The following is a 20,877-nucleotide window of genomic DNA, read 5'->3' as shown; positions in this document are numbered from 1 at the left end:
CTGGTTTGAGATCCAATTCAAATCTAACTTCTGGTGGTGTCCACTGTGAGAATGGTGAGAACAATCAGATCTGATCTTCTGATTCATAGTTTCACTTCTGATTCATAGTTGTGGTAGTGTGACAGCTGTAACAGCCATCAGATTAGATGCAGGTCACATAGAGACATAAATTAAAGCCACCTGGCTGAAAAAAGGTCACATTTTTAAAGTCATGTTCAGATCACTTCAGCCTGTAATGTGAACATATCATTAGTCTGGACAATTTCTTGTGCTAGTCCACACTGAAATAAAGGAAGTGTGACTTAAATATGTACATTTCTTACAAATGATCAGAATGTGTCTAAATAACATAATTTGTTTATGTGTCTCAGAAACGTGAGAAAATTATATCATTTGGACACATTCGGATCATGTGCAACCAAATCCAACTGACATTTTTTCAGTGCACGTCAACAGATCTTACAATCAATGTTAGAGTGTTGACAGGTTTCAAATGCCTTTCTTCTATTTCAGTGGTGTCGTAACATTTTAGGTAAATTTATATCAGGGATTATCCTGATAATATAAAAGTACTATTGCTGTGGTTAACTACAGTCTAATAGAGCCTCTCCACAAAATTAGAACAGTGATTAAACTGCAGTGCCGATGCTGACCTTGATGAGCAGACAGATACTTTGTTTGTCCTTGCAACATAATCTTCAAAGTTGTTGTTATTGCTCTCATTATCTTATTATACAGTATGAGAATCATCATAATTAGTGAAATACATGTTATAAATGCCGTTACCTTGTCCAGTACCCCAAGTTCAGGTCAGAATCTGTATCAGAAGACAAAAGTCTGATCCTCACAGATGGACCAGTTTCCATTGAAATAAACTCTTATTAAACATAAAGGACTGTTATGTATTATGTTTTGTGGAAAGTAGTTTAGTGTCGTGCCCCCACAAGTATAGTAATACAAGTGTAGGTGACTGTGCCAGCATGTGTTTTCTGGCTCTGGTCAGCACTTTTTTTCGTGTGTGACTATTCAGGCCCCGTTTTGGGGTTCCATCACATATCAGTCATTGCATTCAAATGTTAGACTAACTCCACATCCCAACTCCTGCCCCCCGCTCCTTCTCCTCTCCACCCATCCACCCATCTGTTGTCTTCATCTGGACCCCACCCCTTCCCCATTTTCCCATCCCCATCCCATTGCCTCACTTCTCCAAATCTTGGTACTCCATTTAAAATGATTTCCCCTCCCTGCTTCCTGTCCCACACCCCCTCAAATCAAACAACGACAACCCTCAATGTTTTCTCTTTCCTCACCACTGCCCCTTACCAATCAAAAAAATGCTTGTTCCCTCCACACCATTTTCCTTTCTCCTTCACGGTGATCAATCTTCCAAACCTCCTCCACACCTCCTCCCCTTTCCATCTTCTATATATCCCTCCTCTGTGCATCTGTCTGTCAATCCCTCCCTCCCTCCCTCCATGTGTCTCTCCACTGCGGCAATGCAGCTGACAAGCAGCAGGGAGGCTCCAGTGAGGTGGTAATTGCTGTGGTGGTTTGCGTCCTGCTGCTGCTGCTGCTGGTGGTGGCCATCATCTACTTCCTGAGCAAGAAAAACAAGCTGCCCTGTGGCAAGACGGTCAAGAAGGAAATGTAAGTACACACACACTGTGTGTGTGTGTGTGTGTGTGTGTGTATGGTTTGATTTCTTTGTATGTGTGGATTATTTGGGTTGTTACTGGCATCTGGTGATAATTTCATGTCAACAACACACACACACACACAGACATACATACATACATATATATATAAAGATATGGTGCTTTTTTTAAAATTTTGCAATAAAACTGTAGTATAATAAAGGTACCCAAGCTTAGCAAAATTGTTTGATTAATCAAGTTTTAAGCCCCTTTCACACTGGGCTTGCATAGAGTTGTGTTGTGATGTGTATGGAGTACGCTGGAAAATTGCACAGATTTGGCGTAGTCTCTGTGTAGGCTTGTGTGCAATGGCACATTCCTTGCCTTGCTTACAGTTGCATATGGTTGCTTACTGTATGCTTGCTGCCATGTATGTAGTCCTTGCCGCTAGTTTTCTTCCTCTCACAGTCCACTCCTGCCTACTTTTTGTCTTTGTTTATTTTTTTTATATTTTAATTTTTTTGGCATTGTGGAAATGCACTCTGTTCTCAAAACGGTAAATGAAAAGCAAACCCACGTCTCCAGGCGTACAGTGGGACACAAGCTGCTGTCTCTTCATGTAGTTACGTAGTTGCACAGAGAGAGGGAAAGAGAGGGAGTGAGAGAGAGAGAGAGAGAAAACCTTGCGCACAAAAGGGAGAAGCTTTGCTCCATGACGCGACAGACATTAGAAAAAGTCAGGTGTTAATGGACGTTATTAACGTGTCACAATCGTGAGAGAACTTAAGAAGGTGAACGTGTCGCAGAGTGGCAGCCGGCAATCGCATGCGTGTTCTGTCCATGAGGAGTGGACGGTGGACATGTCCTCTCACTGGTCATCCATCCGTGTGGAGTTATAGTGGATGTGGACATGTCCTCTCGCGAACGATCATTCCGTGAGCACGAGCTAATGGACTTTATTTAACTTGCCGCAATTTTGAGAGAACTTGGAAGTAAAAGAAAGCTGCTGTTGTATGGCTGGGGGGCCTGGCTGCCTTTTTGTTTCTGTCTTTTGTTTTTCCTTCCAGGTGGCTTGCATTTGGGACTGAGTGGCTGTGTTGCTGAGGTTATCAGGACCTCACCCTGATCACCTGCGGCTCGTCAGGACTCACAGCTGAGGTGCATCTATATGGATTGGAACATGGTGGCATTTAAGACTGGAGTATACAGTGTGTATTTGCCAGAGACTCGACCTTGTGACCAGACGGGTGAGATCGTCGTCTCGGGAGCCATCTCATCATCAGTGGATGCAGAGAACGTCCAGGGTTTGATGCACGGTCTGTGAAAGAGGAGGGGGTGAGGTCTCACGCTCGTCAGCACACTTCCTGAGGTACGTTAGATTTTGTGACTAACAGTTATACAGTCAGTAAATGTGGTGTCCCTCACACCTTTTTATATTGAGCTGTATGTTAGTCATGTATCGGCTTCCACTGCAGTGGAGTTTTGTGAACTGGATGTTCCATGCCTGCAGGCTGGGAAGCTGATTAGTAATCAAGCCAGGAAGTGTTTGCTGTTTGTACACCTTTAAGTGTTCTCTCTGTGTGTAGAGTGTGGACTCACATAATGGTTCCTTCTTTCACAGACTCGGTTTGTTGCGGCCACCTGGGGGGTGTCGGCGGGGTCCTTGGGTCCGAACAGCTTCTGGCTCCGGTCCGTTAGCGCTGCTGGGAGCGCACCACGCCAGACCGCACTTTCTTTTGTTGTTTTTTGTATCACTGTTATGTATTAAATTCAGTTAGCCTTTGTACCGTGCTCTGCTTATTTCATACTGGGTCCTTCAAACGCTGGTCGGTTCTCCGAGCTGCGTCCGACACATAACAGCTGCAGCATGATGGTGAGCACAATAACTGAAACAATCCTTCAAATGGTGATACAAGCATCAAATTCAGCACAAATACACCTTAGACATTACACTTTTGGAAAAACCGATTGGCCACTTGAATTTTCAAAGTAGGGGTCAATTGAAGAATTACACAGGGGTTGAAATTTAAAAATGCTCCAATCACATTGAAAACTACACCACATTACTTGTCTGATAATAAAGATTCCAAAAAGGTATAGTTTGGACTATCTATCACTGAATGTTCTAGAATTATGGGGTAAAACAACAAGAATGGTGACAAAGTTCAGTTCAGTTTGTACAGGGGTCAAACGTTAAAGTGGCTCCAATTTTGGTAAAAAGTGATGTAAATTATTGGTTGAGGTAATAGGATTGATAAATGGAATAGTTTTGACAATGTTGAATGCTTTGTCTCGAAAGCAAAGGTGAAACAAGGCCAATGTCCATTGGATTCTACAACATGTGACACTCACTGGAGTGTCATGCAAACTGTTACTTTTTAAAACCAGATTAAGTCAACCAATAATTTGCATCATTTTTTACCTAACTTAATGGAGCAACTTTAACTTTTGATCCCTGTACCCCTGAAACTGACCATTGTCACCATTGTTGCTGCTTTTACCTCATTACTCCATAACATTCAGATTGTCCAAACTACACCTTTTAGGAATCTTTATGATCAGGCAAATAATGTGGTGTAGTTTTCAATATGATCGGAGTGTCTTTTAATTTTGACCCCTGTGTAATTCTTCAATTGACCCCTACCTGGCTGCCTATTAAAAATTCAAGTGGCCAATCAGGTTTTTCAAGAGTTTATGTCTTTGTGTCAAATTTGATGTTTGTATCACAATTTGCAGGATTCCACTCTAAATATTCTCTTATCTGCTGCACTATATATGAGATGTAAGATGCTGCTCCTCAGTGTTTCTCAGTTGCCCTCAAAAATATTGGAACACTTGGTATTTCACACATTTTAATTTGTTTATTCCATTTCAAATACAGTTTTTTTTCTAAAATTATTTTCTTTAAACTCAAACTGAAAGCAAATCTCTACAACTTGATATAAATTTATTAAAGATCTAAAATCCAGCTTCCTGATTAAGTGGTGTAGAGGAGGATTTTCTTACAAAGAAGACCTGAAAGTTCAGCTACAGTTTGACAGAAAGTACATCTAGATGCAAGCCTAGATTTAATGTTTTGGTGAAAGAAACTTTTGTATTTCTTCATAATTGATGTAAATAAAGTCCAAGACATATTCAGTGACTTGGAAATGTTCATGTTTCCATCCCCTGACTTGTCTAAAGAAAACTGGCAATAAAACTGATTATTATTTACAGGCATTATTAAGTTTTAGAAATTTGCTTTCAGTTTTTGTTTGAGGAAGATAATTTTAGAAATTTTTATTCTTTATATTTTTTGGTATTTCTTGTATTTGAAATGGCATAAACAAAATGTGTGAAATACCAAGTGTTCCAATACTTTTGGATCCGATAACGAATCGGATCGATAAGCAGAATCAATAATGGCATCAATATCGATAAAATTTTATCTGTACCCATCATTAATCACGTCGTATCACATTGTCAGGAAATGAATCGCCATCAAAAACATGTCAAATCGCATTGAATCGGGAACAGGGGTGAATCATATTGCATTGTATCGTAAATATCGTCATGTATTTCTATATGCATCATATCGCTGGGAGTGTATTGAGATGCGTATCGAATCATTGTCAGTGATGAGATTCACATGCCTAGTGTACAGTAGCGCAGTGTTGTGTAGATTTTACGTACAGTAGAGGAGTGTTGTGTATACTTGTTTAAAAACTGCGTAGTTTGTGCGTCAAGTGCTCTACGCCAAAAAAATTAAACGTTTAATTTTTTGCTTTCACCTCGCGTGCCCCTCAGCATACTCCTGCATAGGGGAGCAAAAACTTGGTGTAGAGGTGCTTAAACTCGGCATAGAGTTTCTTAAACTTGGCGTAGAGCTGCATAGTCGGTACGCCACAATACGCAACTCTATGTTGGCCCCAGTGTGAAAGGGGCTTAATTGATATTCATTTTTTATTGATTATTGGAAAATTTTGCTGAAAGTTTTTTTTTTTTTAATAACTGCATATCCAAAGAAGATTACGTAGTCTTTGGACAAAGTAGATGAAGGAATCCAGTGGGCTGACAGTCATTCATTAGCTTCCATGCTGTTAATTGTTTATTTATCCAGGAAGTCTAAAGAGAAATCTCTTTTTCAAAATTCCTGGCCAAGAGAGACATCAAAATGAAATAGTTACACACAAGCACACACTGTGCAAAATTAAAATTTTCAGTTCAGTAACTCAAAACATGACAATATAAAGCAGAATTCACCATGAGATCAAATCTAACAGTCATCCACACACATCAGTGAACTATACCAACAGCCGCAAAAAAATGTAACCGTTTAAAGTTATTATGCAGTGTTATGTGGTTAAGAAGGACCACATTAGCAAGAAAAAAATACTAAATGAATTAAGCTATAAAAGAGGCACAGACAACTGGTGCCAGCAAAACTGTAACATGCAATAAAGCTGCAGCGTCTTTATTTGTATGACAACAGTCATGTTTTCCAGAAACTGAATAAGCCGGTGTGTCTGGGTAATTTGAACTTGCCTGTGTGGCCTACAAGGAGCATCGGCAAGTTCCTGTACAGTTACATGGATGACTGACCAACTGTCCACGCGATGCAAACAGAACTTGAACTTATAAAAAGGTTTTGCAGAATGTTGTCCGATGTGTGAGTCACATGACTCCAACCCTGCCATTGTGTGCTTCACTCACTTGTTCTTTTTTGTTTTTCTCTGTCACACTCTCTGCAGAACAAGGGGGGAGGTGAACAATGACACTGTGGTGGAGATGAAGAAGGGGAAGTCCCACGAAGAGACGGTCCTCCTCAACAAGAAGCCACCAACAGAACAGGTGAGAGCAATGCACAGAGGGTCAAAGGTCACATGGGTTTTGATCAAGATGAGGAATCTCAACTTGAGTTCAATTTGGCGGATGTTGTTTGAACGCATGTGTCCAGATTATTTGAAAGTTTGAAAGCACACAAACCACATTTGACTTCGTTGCAAACACCGCAAAGCTGAAACTGCCAACGTTTGCATTTCCCATTTTGTGAGACAGTTACAGTCAGCAGAATTATCTTCAGAGACATTGCTCATGCTGACTGAGGGTAATTCAGACATCTTAAAAAAGCAAGCAGTGATGCGGCCTGCCTATTTTTATTGAAAATGTCACCAGAAGTCTGAGATGTTTCATCAAGAAAATTACACTGTATTTGACCTGGATGTGAAATCCAGTTTGAGAGCCTGGGCCTCGTTTTATTCTTTTTAAGTCGTCATGTCATCGCGACCTTTTAACTGCAGGGAGATTGTGGACACATTCCTTAAATTGATATAATGAGGAGAATTCTCTTCATACGCAATCAAGTGAGGTTTTTTCTTTAGAGATCATTAAAAATATCTTTTCAGCTCACTGCGTACAAAACCAAGTAGACGTGTTTTACTCTGCAAGTACTTGGATAAAGTAGTTTAAAAATGTATAATGACTACTAACTCTACTAACATCTTGATCCATTGGATTTTGACACCTCCTCACAATATGTAACCTCGCCAACAACAGACAACCCAATAATCAATAAAACTAAACATGCTGCAAAGGCCTACAGCCATGTTTCTGAAGCCTGAGTGGATTAAAGTCATTTAGATGTCAGCGCTGACACAACAATTCTCAACATTTGGACATGTGATGTTCTCTTTACCTTGCATGTTATACTCGGCTTTGTCTTTGCAAGACCTGCTTCATGGCCTCGTTTTCCAAAAGCATCTTAAGGCTAAGCTAAGACCACAGGCTCTAGATTGGGTAGTGTTTATAAAATAGGTAGCTGACATTTTTTAAGGGTGGTAATAAATTATGCAAAGTTTCTACAATGATTTAAATTGAAAGTGCAGGAAATTCAAATGAGAAAGTTAATTAATGGTGATATCAACGTCCATTGTTCACTGTTTTTTACCTAACATCCCGAATTTCTCCAAAAATATTAGTCCTATCAACTTTACATTTTCACTGCGTTCATCCTTGACCTAAAATACATAACAATATCAAACAGCAGCTCTCCCCAGTTTCTGCATAATCAGAGGTACACGTACGCACCCACTCATACATGTACACAGAGGCCACTTCGCTTTTAATATGTAGATGTTTGCAGAATCAGAGCAGAATCAACATTTCTGGGCAGCACGGTGGCTTAGTGGTTAGCACTATTGCCTCACAGCAAGAAGATCATGGGATTGATTCCCACCTGTGGCCTTTCTGTGTGGAGTTTGTATGTACTTCCTGTGTTTGTGTGGGTTTCCTCCGGGTGCTCCGGTTTCCTCCCACAATAAATGTCCGTACGAAGACATGCAGGTCAGGTAAATTCGAAACTTTATAATTGTCCAGGTCTCCCGTGCAAAAGAGGCCTCGATCTCAATGGGACTAAACTGGTTAGGTTAAATTAAAAATTTCACAGCTTCAGTGTAAATACATTTTCTCTCACTATCGTGTTTTGGTGAGTGTTTGAAGGATTGCAATTATCCAACTAAAAATCTCCATATTTTTGTTATTTGACTTCTTTGATTTGTTAAATCTTAATGTGCACACCACCTGCTGTAATGTTTTTTTTTTTTTACAGACTGTGATTTGTTTAGGGCCCCTTCACACAGTGCGAATTTGGCAGAATTACGGCAACAGCGCGAAACAGTTCGAATTAGCAAACCACAAAAACATTGTGCCGACGGGCAGGTGTGTACATTCCTGCTGCAAAGGTGTCGTGCATGCTCGTGCATGAACACGTGAGCAACTGGGTCATATGTAGCCACATTGCGCTGCTGCTGTTGAAAAAAAAATACATACCACCCACAGGATTCATACGTGCACTTGACTGATTACCAGCACAAAACTTTACCACTGAGCTACCATCGCTGGCCTGTAAATGGTGCGGGGAAATGCCTGAAATCAACAAAGAGATGGACGTTTTAAAAAAAATAAATAAAACCACACACCATAAAAAAACACCCTCTTATCAAGTATGAACTGTCTGTTCTTCTGTAGATGACCCATGGTCACAGACGTACAGTCATGAAATGACATTAATGAAGCAGTGCACTGTTATCATGGCCACATCTACTGGTCCGGTGTGTCCAGCCGGCCCCATGGGCATGTTCATGTGGAACAGAGGTCACGTGGGTGACGTGACAGTCAGATCATCCACTGCATGTTATGATCTGACGGTCCATTGTCATCTGGGGCAGCCTGTCAATGTGTGCGCTGTGGGCGGACACACCCCCTGTCAGTTCAGCAGACACACCAATACACCATCTGTACATCCATATATGAGCAGCTTATGTAAGTGCTCCCCCACCCGGCACCACATGTTTACGGGGGGGAGAGCAAACAATTCACATGCAAGGCACGTGTGTGCAGGGGGAGCTGACACTCTGGCACCTCACATGTGTGTTGTTGTTTTGCAAAGCCACACTAGTGGGGCACTTAGACAAATTTCACATCCAGCTTGACAGTGATCGTCTGCTGACTGTTGTCGTGTTAATAGTGTGAATGGCCATACATTTTCTAAGCGCCAAATGAGCGGTGTTAGATGTTCGTGTGTGTCAGCTGGAATTTGGCTGACACCTGCCACAAGAGGGTTCGTTGGGCTGTCACAGGGCACACTCTGTCTTTCAGCCACTGGTGTGTGCAAATAGTTGTAGCAACAGGTGTACGATGCATTGGAGGCAGCTACGAAGTTACATGTTTTGCATATGATTCCTGCTTCATTCTCTCTTCATGCACACTTTTATCAAATTTGCACTATGTGTGAAATGGCCCTTAATGCTGCACTGATGGTGGAATGATTGTGTGCAAATTTATGAAACTGTAAATTCAAGAACATTATTTTCCTTCATGTGAAACTCAACTTGTCCTTAAAGAGGTATACCACAAAAAGCAGCAACTTGGTCAGTTAGTTTTCTTAAATTTATTTTCAGTCGGTAAAGTAAAAAACAATTCTGTAATTGCAGATGACACATGATGATCCATTTTCATGAGGAATTCTGCAAAAAGTAAAGTCTGTCACACATTTCTATTCTTCTTTTTACAACCTTCAAATTCCCCACCCCCCCAACACATTTGCTCCCGTTTTTTTTTGTTCGGGGTCACCACAGCAGATACAGCCAGATCCGCATTAGTATTTGGCACAGGTTTTACGCCGGATGCCCTTCCTGACGCAACTCCAGCTTTACCTGGAGAAACACGCACAGCCGCTGGTGTTCCATAGAGGTCTCCCATCCAAGTACTAACCAGATGCCGCACTGCTTAGCTTCTGCGATCTGACGGGATCAGGCTGACACAGAGCAGACCGGCTACAACTTTCAAATGCCCCCCCGCCAACACATTTGGTAATCATCACATTGATACAGCATGTGTTGCATGTGTTCCTGATCAGCGCCATAGACAGCTCACTTTACAGCGTTCCTAACAGTATTTGTAGGTATGTTGTCTGCTTTGCATACCTGTGTAAAATATGTTGACATTTACAGTTATGACCATAAAAGTCAAACTCATTATTTGGGAACCAAGCCCTGGTGTGAGCTTTAAGAGCCTTTTCTACAACTCCTACAAGTGTCTTTGGCTGAGTTCCTACACTCTTGATGTGCGGATGATGTCCAATCCCAGGAATTGCCCTTAAAGAGCTTGCTTTGAGAAATGTCAATGTCATTGGTGTCAAAGATCAAAATTTAAGTTTTGTCAAAGGTCACTCATTGGTACCAAGGTCGAGTGTGCCTGCCTGTTTATCAACCTACTTTCTCTTGAAGAATTTCTTTTTGACAAACATCAAGTTCAAAGAATTCACATTGTCTAGAAAAAAAAAAGTTCCCCTTAAGGAAAAAAATTCAAACAAATAGACGGCCTTGAACTACATTCGACAGCAACCCATCAGTCATCTCACGGATGTTTGAGTGCACATGCATCAGGTCAGAGGTCATTTCCAGTAATTTCTAAACCGCATACGTGGGGCGTTAAAAGGAAACTAAAATATTCCTCATGGAAATCCCCCTAAGTAATATGTTCTCTTCATTAAAATGAGCTCAAAAAAGTATCCATTTTCTGACATTCTTGTTTGTATAGAACAGCCTCTATTATCACTTCCTTTCTGAAGTAGGTCATTTTTTTTCCATGTGAATCCAAGGATTACAGAGGCTGTAATGTTCTACACGTGCCCGTGTCTCCTCCACGGGGAAATGTAGTCACCAACCAGAGATGGTTCACAGGACTCCAAAGTCTTTGGTGCAGCTAACAAAACAGCATCTGCTAACTACTGCGGCAACATAACCACTCTTCTTTTCTCCCTCATCACATAATGCAAAAATCAAAATTCTGTTATTATTACTATTATTATCATCATTATTTTTTCTTTAACTGAACACACAGTAAATAAGCCGCAATTCAAACCTAAACAGAAAATTTATTATGACATTAAGCACAACACAGAAGAAAGTGACAGAAAAACAGTGCAACAGAGATGGTTGAGCAGAGAAATTTACCACATCTGAGAAGAAAACCATTATTTTCCGATTGTTTAACACTGGTTATACCCCCGTCACACTAGAGCACGAATACCACGAATCCCATATGACTTGACATTCAAATGATATTCGTGAAATTTGATATGCATTTGAGCTGCATTCAAGCTGGATTTGAATCCCTCATACAGCATTCAGGACATTCGAGCAGCCACAACACATGCACTCTACATTTGTCTTGCACACGTGCTAGAAAACAACCTTCAAACGGAGGTTGAATTGCATTCTTACTGCATTTGCACCGCCGTACGAATGCTGTATGACATTCGTATGGCAATTCGTATGCAAGCCGAACCATTCGAACTGCAGTCGAGGGGCTGTACAAACTTTTCGAACACTTCTAATCCTGGCTGAATGTCTCCCCGTCACACCAGAGCACGAATTGCATGAATGCTGTACGAATAAACATTTGAACTGCATTCGAGCTGGATTCGAATTCCCCGTACAGTATTCATGTGGTACTTAAAATGTGCCATCCTGCACAACTGTAAAGAACATGCAAACCACTGTCATGCTGCATTCAAACCAAAAAGGGCAGTCGTACCGCATTCATGCTGCAGTTGTAGTGGCATTCGAATGGCATTCGAAATGGCAACCAAATTAGGCTGACCGCGGCCTAATTGGGTTGCCATTTCTTCATTCTGAGGAGTTTGATCATGTCGACACGTCTTGATTGTGCAAAGTCTGTGGCACGCAATCATTATGTGCAGTAGATGTGAACGTTGCACAATCACACCGAATACACCGTGTGTCGTGAGTCAGCGCGTCTTCATGGCCGGCAGTCTGGACAGGGTCTAACAGCCATGAAAAGAGGATAATACAGGTGCATCCTCTGACACATGAGGTGAACTGACAGTGGATCTGTAATATCATAGTCATTCCGGACGTTACACCGTGATCACATGCACTGCGTGTCAGCCCGGTCAGGTGAGCTGCGCAGCGAGTCAGTGTATCTCAGAGACGGCTGACTGGGCTGTCACTGATGCTGAGGATCATGTGCCATGTTTGACTGTAACATAAAACAAGTTTAAAAGACAAGAAAATAAAAGATGACAGGTTGAATCTGCACCCCTGCTCAGTAAGAGGACACTTTGGAGAATGCACACACTGATGCACACACACATACACACACGGAATGCCTCCCGCTGGAGAGGAATGCATGATCGGTGTTAACACACACATAAGGCGAAAACTTCAGTAATGACAAAACTGGCCGGCGTGGCTGTTTTGTTTTATTTATTTTATTTGAAAATTTCATGGAGAAGCACTGTGCAAATGCAGTGCTGTACAACGACCGCCACGTTTGGTTGCTTTGCAGTGGTTGGTGGTGGTGATGCTTGCAAAGTTGTTTTTTTTTTCCTTAAATTTGGCACAAATGTGTAGCTATAAATGACTGTTCTCCACCCTTCCCTGTTGGCCAGTTGGATATCTGCGCCAGATGTCACCAGCAGTTTTAGCAGCTCCAGGTTCCCATCAATGACGGACTGGTGGAGCGTCATCTGTCCTTCTGGGCTGAACGAGTTGACGTTGAATTCGCAGTTTTCATGTTCTGCAGCAACAAGTGCCCCTCCTTGCTGTTGCCTTTCTTCACCGCTTCTTGGAAAACCCTCTGTGGCGCGGAACATGTCGACATGTCCGCCTGGCTCGTGATTGCAGATCGGCTGGAGGGTCTTAAACAAAGTAATCCTGCCTGCACCTTAAAGCTGATAATAATCATCTTCCCTTGTTGAGTGTCTCTGCTCAATGCCACAGGTGGGGTAAGAGCAGTCTTTAATATCTTTAAAATGATGCGAGCATGACACCCAGCAATGTGACATGGCAGGTCTTCAAAAGAGCAGACAACAGCACTCACCCTGACATGCCTCCCTCCCACCTGCTTTCCACCCAGACCTTCACTTTTTTTATTTTATTCTGTTTTTATTTTTTCGTGGGGGAAGGTTTATGTTTGCATTCGACCTGCACTCTGGGTAGTTGACCTGGATTCAGTTGCTGCTGCACTCTGAATTGCATGAATCATTCAAGCTGGCTTCGTGCCACATTCTGGGTATTCGTACACGGCTGTATGAATGTCTGTCCCGTTTGAATGATTCGTATGGCATTCCTGCTCTAGTGTGACGGGGCCTTTAGATTCCTTAACTTAAACCATGATTTGAATTATGGGGTGTACTGCGGGCCTTACCCCCTCTAATTAAGACTTGACTGAAAAGGCAAAAACATCTGTTTTAGGGAGTCTAAGGGTCCTATCCCACTGGGCTGCGACTGTTGGAAAGTAGTTGGAGAAGCGATCACCGTGAATGAGCGACAAATTACAGTTGGTATGTCACTGAATTGGTACTAACAGCACATTAGTCCATGTCACACAAATGTCAGCCGAATGTCAGCTCTCTCAAAGATGTCTAACGTCACTTGTGGCTGAAATGATGACACGCTTTCACACAAAGTGCTTAGCTGGTATTATCATGCTATTATGGGATGAGAGGTTGAGGATATTCCCCCAACTGTACCCAGTAAAGTCCCAGTCACACTAAGATGGATCAAGGAAACTTATGAGGAACTGATTCTCTACGTTTGTGTTTGTTTTTGTCCGACAAAAGTAATCCCATCTGCAAAATGCTCACCTTGTCAGCTGATGTCACCAAGTCCATCTGAAAGTTTTGGCGTGTTCAAAACCAGTCAGGGAGTAGTGAAAACACACAGGTGATTTATTGTCCCAACAATCGTGGAAAAACACAGCCCAAAACAAACGGTGAATATTTACACACAATGTTCACACAATCTGAACTAAACTCCCAGGAGTGGCAATCAAACAAAAAGGGGAGTAACAGGCAGCAAACTAGTTTGGGATTCAAACAAGTGACAAAGTGCGACCAAAAGAAACAACAGGACTGACAGGTGAGGATGCAGGAGTGGAACACGGGGGACCCAGACCACTACAAAACAGACATAACAGAGGAACCAACCTTAACTTAATATCACTAACAGAGAACACTAACAAACTAACGCATCAGGAACATAATGACCCTTAAAGGGACACTGGTGGGGGAGCAAACCATGACAATCAGCGGATAGCTCTCTCTCTCACTGTCTGTGTATCTCTCTCAGTGAGGAAATGCAGGGGAGCTGTTCAAGTGAAGAAACATGACTTCATGCTTCCAGAGTACCAAACTCTACTCAAGTACAACATATTTGTCTGTAAACCAGGAAAATACCTCTGCTCAGCACAGAACTGTGGAAATATGACGTCATCTGTCTATTAGCACCCCAACTCCACAGGAGACATGTATTTGCCAAAGGACAAAATATTTCAGTACGTAACTATTCCATTTGCTCTGTCCATCATAGTATGACTGGGTCTTAAGGAACAGCCCTGTAAATGATAATAAAATAAAATGAATAATAAACATAATAACAAATCCTAGCATGCATGATCACCAGCCGCAGGATGAAATATGTAATGTCCAGTAGGAAGAGCTCCTGGCTGCCACCATCACACATGGATCGCACAGATGTCCTCCTTGGTTCTCAGGAATGACCAGTATTCATCCACCACTGTACTGAAGCCTGACTCTGTGCATGGTCTCCTGCTGTTGTCCTCTGTATAAAAATTCAAGATCATCCCAGCTGCCATGGACAGGTGTCCAGCGCGCTGATCATGTGTGCATGCAGGTAGGCTGTTGAGCCGTGGCTGCTGGACTCCTTTGGCCACTTCCAGTAGCACTGCCTCTCTCTGATCATCTCCACTATTTGCACCCAGGGCAGCTTGTGCATGTCTCTCACAGGGAATGTCAGATCCTAATTTTTGTCTCCAAACACTCACAAAATAGTTGTAGAGGGCTTCCTGATGCCCATGATTTCTCTGGGAGTGTGTAGGACTGGATATAAGAATATGGGTGCATGATACATGTAGAAGGGAATGCCACCCAGCTGATTCACTTTGCGAGAAAGCGCCACGGAGAAAGAGGTTGCTTGGAGAGGATGCTGTTTGCATATGGACATGGTGACAAAGTTTGACGATCCCATGATCCCCGAGCTAGCTGGATTCAAGCCACATTTGTCTTCAGACCTTGCTAAACCCTATTCAGATAATCTGGTTTAAATCTGAATCGCGCTGTCAGATTCAGAAGAAACTTATCCTGCTCGAACTGGATTGCCAACCCCAGTCTAAATGGGGCCTTAGTTGAAAGTCCTGTCTGCCCCATAATGACAACGTCATGTTATCATTATGGGGTGTTGTGAGTAGAATGTTGAGGGAAAAAAATGAATTAATTTTGGAATAAGGGTGTAACATGTTGTTTTGAAGTTACATGTAGTTTGAAATTAGCTTGTTCATTTCTTTAATTTCCAAAGCCCGAGTTACTGTTAACAAGATATTTTTAAATCTTTTAAAATCAAAGGCTGGTGGACATCAGAAGAATCAATTTGAGTGTACAGACACACACTCATGTTGTATATTTGTGGTGTTTTCTTTTTGTTTTTTCTCTTAGTGATGAACTGAGCTGCTGAATTTCACCAAGAGGACGATGAAAAGAAGACAGACAGCAGTTATGGAGACAACAGGGCTATTTTCTTTTCTTTCTTTTTGTTTTTTTGTTTGTTTATTTTTTTTTTGAACACCAGATGATTTCGATGGACTATGGATGGCGGAGATCTGACTGGGGGAAGAGGCACACTGTGTATAGCATTAGGTATGCTAGTTTTATAAACTGCAGTACACGTGTTGGGTGGAGTTTGTCTTTTTATAATTGACTATAAAAGATAAAACTCTCCCTGACTTCACTACGACAGCTTTAAAACGGTTCCTGTGAAACATCATCATGTGTATTTCATCACTGAGTTATGTTATTACCAGGGCTTCATTGGTTCTTCTTTTTTCCCCACTTTTTTTTATTTTAAATCTATCCCAAATGAACCATAAGACTGTCATTCAAACACTGTGCTGTTTTCAGTTTTTATATATTTTTTTTTATATGTGTGGATTTACTGTTTTAAATCTAAGTGTAACACTGAAATGACTGTTTTGTCTCGCAGTTAGCACTTAGCAAACAGCGTGCTTGCGAAATTACAGTGGTAAAACAATTCTCACAGGCTGCCATCTGTTTGTTTTGTGTTTTTTTAATGTGTGTGGTTTTCCCACTTCAATAACAAGTGATGATTTATATTCACAAGATTTAGTCCTTAAACACACTGGCATACATGGCTGTTGCTTTTGTACTTTTTTATTGCATATTTGCCACCTGCGAATGCATTTTTTTCACCACCCATAATTAGCTTTCTGTAGCAAAAGCCCATGCTTTTAATAATGCCAATGCCTTCTCTGAAATTGCTTGTTTTTTGTTTTTTAAAATCGGTTTAAAAAGCCACATAGCAAGCAAGCTATTAGGATGTACAAATTTGTTCTTGCCATTTACATGGTACGTGTATATTATGTTAGTTCAACTGTTCATTTGTTTTCCCTTTTCTCATTTTCTCTGTAAATTGAACCTTTAAATGTCCTGTCTATCACACATGAGGTGCACTGTGTATAACGCGGAGCTAAAGTGGCAGCCTGAGTCCATCACCATGACTGCTTTTATAGCTTTATAGTCATTGTGTTCAGAAATAAACTATTAGCTCCTGCTGTAAAGTTCCAATCTGCTGAAATGGTTGACAATCTCAGACTGTGTTATTGAACTTTCTGTAGTCCCAGATTTAGAATTTAGTTTGATAACAGGGCGCTGAAGGGAAGGTATGGGAGTGTACCTGGAGCGCGTGATGCACATTAGTTTAATGAAAATTAAATAATTTGTTAAAGTGTGACAGCAGCATTTGGTTATGTCTAGGGCCCGGTTTCATACAACAGTCTAATTTTGTTTAGTGGAATAAACTCACATAGCCGACTCATCTATTAACATTAGTCGTTGCGCAAAGTGTTTAGTCGATTAAAGTTTTGTGTTACCCGACTAAAGTTTTTAACCTGGTACAGAGGAGGCTAATCTTATTTCAATCTACAAAACTTCAGTGTCTTACCTCAAAAAAGTTGGCTATCATGTATCACCACTTGATGGAGGAAGAAGGAAGGCGAGACTTGCAGCAGGAGCAGGTGTTCCAGGACTGGAATAATCCAGTGGACATGTTTACGGACGTCAAGATCGGGAGCACTTCTCTCTGCTGCGGCAGACTCAGCCATGTTTGTATCACACGAACCAACCTGGAAGCAAACAAAATCGTCGCGCATTGGAGGCATTTCTTGGCAACGGCACTCGCAAGGCCACTATGACCATGAAAATTGTTGATTAACGCAAGATGGCTGATCTACAAGTTTAGCCGTCAGTGTGAAATGGAGATTAGACACAAAATGTTGGGCAGCTAACCTTAGTAGACTAAGTAAGCTTAGCAGACTAAAAGATTAGACTGCTTTATGAAACTGGGCCCAGGCATACAATTCAAACATTTTATGGGGTTACATTTGTGTCAAAAGTGTTGATGTTTCTGTGGTACTGAATGAAATAAAAAATGAACTGTGATGAATCAGACACAAACAATATGAACTCAGTAACATGAAAATTCACTAAGGCATGTCTTCTATAATACATTCCAATTCTAAGGTAGAACTCTACTAGTTTATACTAAGGTACATCTAAATTTCTAAAAATAAAAAAAAAGAGTAGAATAGAGTAGAGTCACTTAGGTGCCTGGTCTTGAGAACCAGGGATGGTTCTCAGGACCAGTTCATGATACATTAACAGCTTTGCATAGCTAATACTGCAATCTGTTGTACTCAGAATTCTGAAAATGTCAGTTTGATCAAATTGTGTTCAAATCAGTGTCTTCTGAATGTCAACACAAAGTTGGCATTAGCTTCTCATGCCTGTGGATAGCCTAAATATCTACAGCAGAGCTACTTAAACTGTTATTATTATTTTGTTAATGGTATCATTTTTATTTCATTCACCATTTGTGACTCTATAGGCTGGTGGCATTCAGTATGTGTTACGTCATGTCAGACATGATGTAGTGTTTTTTTAAGAAGGATACATATGGGCATTGTTACTAAGATGAAAAAACATGTTTTGCTCACATAAAGTAGATGAATAGTCCAGAATCTAAAGCTATTCCTGTCACATACCTGTGTTATTGCTTTTCAGACCATAAAGCATTGACTAAAATTGCCCCATAAATTAGGTTGTTCTTGTTGCTGTTTGTATTTCTGTCTTTCTTTCAGCAAGATAATCTCAAAAAGGATATGAATAGATTTTAATGAAATTTGATGGAATGTTCCAACTTTCCACCCAAAAAAGGGGGTCAAGAAAGACCCATGTTGAACTTTGGCCTGGATCCAGATTAAGGCACAGGTCCATCCTTTGATCTCTGATTGTGATTCTTTTGAATCATGGATGGATTAGAGGACCAAGGAAATAGGCAGTCAGTGTCTACATTCAGTGACCAGGATCAAAGGTCAGGGCCACAGATGCAATATGAGAGCTCAAGATCAAAGATAAATTTTTAGGATTCCATGGATATTTTTCCATCAATATACTTTGGCTCAACTTCTGATTGGGGTCACCACAGCAGATCTGATAGGTTGATTTGGCACACGGTCATACCAATGCCCTTCCTGATGCAACTCCACATTGCATGAAGAATGGGCACCTTCTTTTTTCGAAGCAACAGCATCAACCACCTGGCAGCCATGCTGAATTCGGTTTAGGTATTATCTTAAATTAACCTCTGAATTGTTGAGTTTTGATTTTGCCAATGTAATGCCATTTATTTGTGGGTGTAAGGTCTCAGGAGGATAAAGAGGACTCTGGAGCCTTGGTGGAGGTATGAGCGCTGCCTGGTTATTTATTTAGTTTTTTTTGTTTGTTTGTTTGTTTTTTGCCTTGGATCAGTTGAGAATAAACTCTTGCTTATCATCTTTTAACTGATGCAATTCTTGACCACCAATTGAAGTAAGGGGTTGTCTCATGAAACACAACATAGTATGCCATCTGTGAAACAACACTTACTCAATTCATCATGTTTCATAATGTAGCCCAGAGGAAACACACAGCACAACCCAATCACCATATGGGGAGCCCTCCTAGAAATAGATTTTCTTTGTTTGAACATATTTAACATTGCTATTGCAGGCGAAATATCAATATTTTTGACATACCACAAATGTAATCCCAGTTTCTTAGATTTTAAAAGTGGTACAACAGAGGTTTAATGTGCTGTTTAACTTTATTGTACACTGGAACCAATAAGTGTATTGATAATGGAAAAAAGGTCACTGTAAACATATTAAAATTTATCAGACCTGAGATGGCAGTAATGATAGCTCAGTGAACTTTGAACTCCTTTTATGTTTTTAACGTTTTATATAAAATACTGGGTCTATTTGTTTTTCTGTGGAAAGGGGATTTTGTTTTAAAACTACTGAATTAAATGCTTTTTCTTTTTTTTACTTGCTGAGAGAAGAGAGAATTCTTTTGCTTTTGATATTTTGCTTTTCATATTGTCAGTGCTTCTCTGTATATTTTGTGATACGCTGTTGTGATTTCTATAGTGTATTGATGTACCTTTTATTCCTGAATGTGCACATGTTCAAATGAAAACACTTTCACACCCCTTTATTCTCTGTTTTTATTCATATCTTAGCAAAAGCTATTTAAGAAAATATTTTATAGTGTTCATTTCTGTGTAATTATTGTTGGTGTTATCACACATGGTGCCAAATGTATTTAAAAATCCACTGCAAATGTGCTTTAATTTGGTCAAATATGTTCGGGACATGAAGGATGGAAATGGGAGAATGTGATAAAAGAGAATAAACCCTAATATAATCCTTATACCACACATCCAAAAGCAAGGGCAGAATGGAAAATTCTTTTGACGTAGTTCATTTGTGTATCTTTTTTTTCCTCGGACATTTGGTGAAAAAAATTCTAACTTGTTTCCTACCTTGCAAATGTAATCTCTTACTATGCACATTTTCTTTCATTTTATGCTTTTGGCTTTTGCCATTAAGTGCCTCTTCACATATAACAGGAAGTTGGGCAAAAGAAGCAGAAACCGGCCAAAAAAGGGCAAAAAAAATATGAATTGGCGAACCGTGAAAAATTCCAGCTGCTGTCGCGAGGGACAGGCGTGAACGATACTGCGGTGACTGTTTATAGGTGACAGTGAAGCTGTATAGCTACGGCAGCACAGATATGTCTCCACACAAGTACAAATCACTGCACACATTTGCAGATCTTCCAAGGCAGGAGTGTAGCAAAAGTCACGTGTAATACATCCAATGCACCCACGGACACATAAACGGCACACTCATACACCATTTGTGTTGCTTGGTAACAGTACACTCGTGGGGCACTTTGAAAATGTGGGCAGCCAGCTTGAAAGTGGTCTGTCTGCTCTCTACTTTTGTGCTGGCTGCGCGAAAGGCCCTGCTTTTTCTTAGTGCCCTTGAAATGGTGTTGGATGTTCATGGGTGGTACCTGGGCTCCGGCTGAGAGCAGGTCAAATGGCCACTCGCTGGAATTCGCTATCATTTGGCCGCTGGTGTGAAGGCTGCCACATCACAGCATTTGGCCACGGTTCGACATAGCCGATGATTTCATGCAGCCGCTTGTCTGCAGCACGATATGTCTGACCTGCGTTCGACATACTGTGCGAATCTTGAAAGCATGATCAGATGGCAGTGCGACCTCATCTTGCCCACCGTTCAAATGGATTTCCGGCGCAAG

The 20,877-nt window shown here is 41.0% G+C and overlaps 1 protein-coding gene across 3 annotated transcripts in view; it reads left to right on the top strand.

Moving 5' to 3' along the window:
* Nucleotides 1–19,757, top strand: part of bcam (basal cell adhesion molecule (Lutheran blood group)) — a 228,580-nt gene extending 208,823 nt beyond the window's left edge. For all 3 annotated transcript variants that reach the window (XM_034174026.1, XM_034174028.1, XM_034174027.1), the window contains 4 exons: nucleotides 1,503–1,647; nucleotides 6,365–6,464; nucleotides 15,652–17,723; nucleotides 17,893–19,757. In XM_034174026.1, coding sequence (XP_034029917.1) covers nucleotides 1,503–1,647; nucleotides 6,365–6,464; nucleotides 15,652–15,654 — 248 coding nt within the window. In that variant the 3' untranslated portion in view covers nucleotides 15,655–17,723; nucleotides 17,893–19,757. The remainder of the gene's footprint in view (nucleotides 1–1,502; nucleotides 1,648–6,364; nucleotides 6,465–15,651; nucleotides 17,724–17,892) is intronic.
* Nucleotides 19,758–20,877: the final 1,120 nt, after the last annotated feature.

The sequence above is a fragment of the Thalassophryne amazonica genome, chromosome 7 (genome assembly GCF_902500255.1).
Source record: "Thalassophryne amazonica chromosome 7, fThaAma1.1, whole genome shotgun sequence".
Taxonomy (NCBI): domain Eukaryota; kingdom Metazoa; phylum Chordata; class Actinopteri; order Batrachoidiformes; family Batrachoididae; genus Thalassophryne; species Thalassophryne amazonica.
Note: the sequence above shows the minus strand (reverse complement) of the source record. Positions and strands in the feature narration are given on the sequence as shown.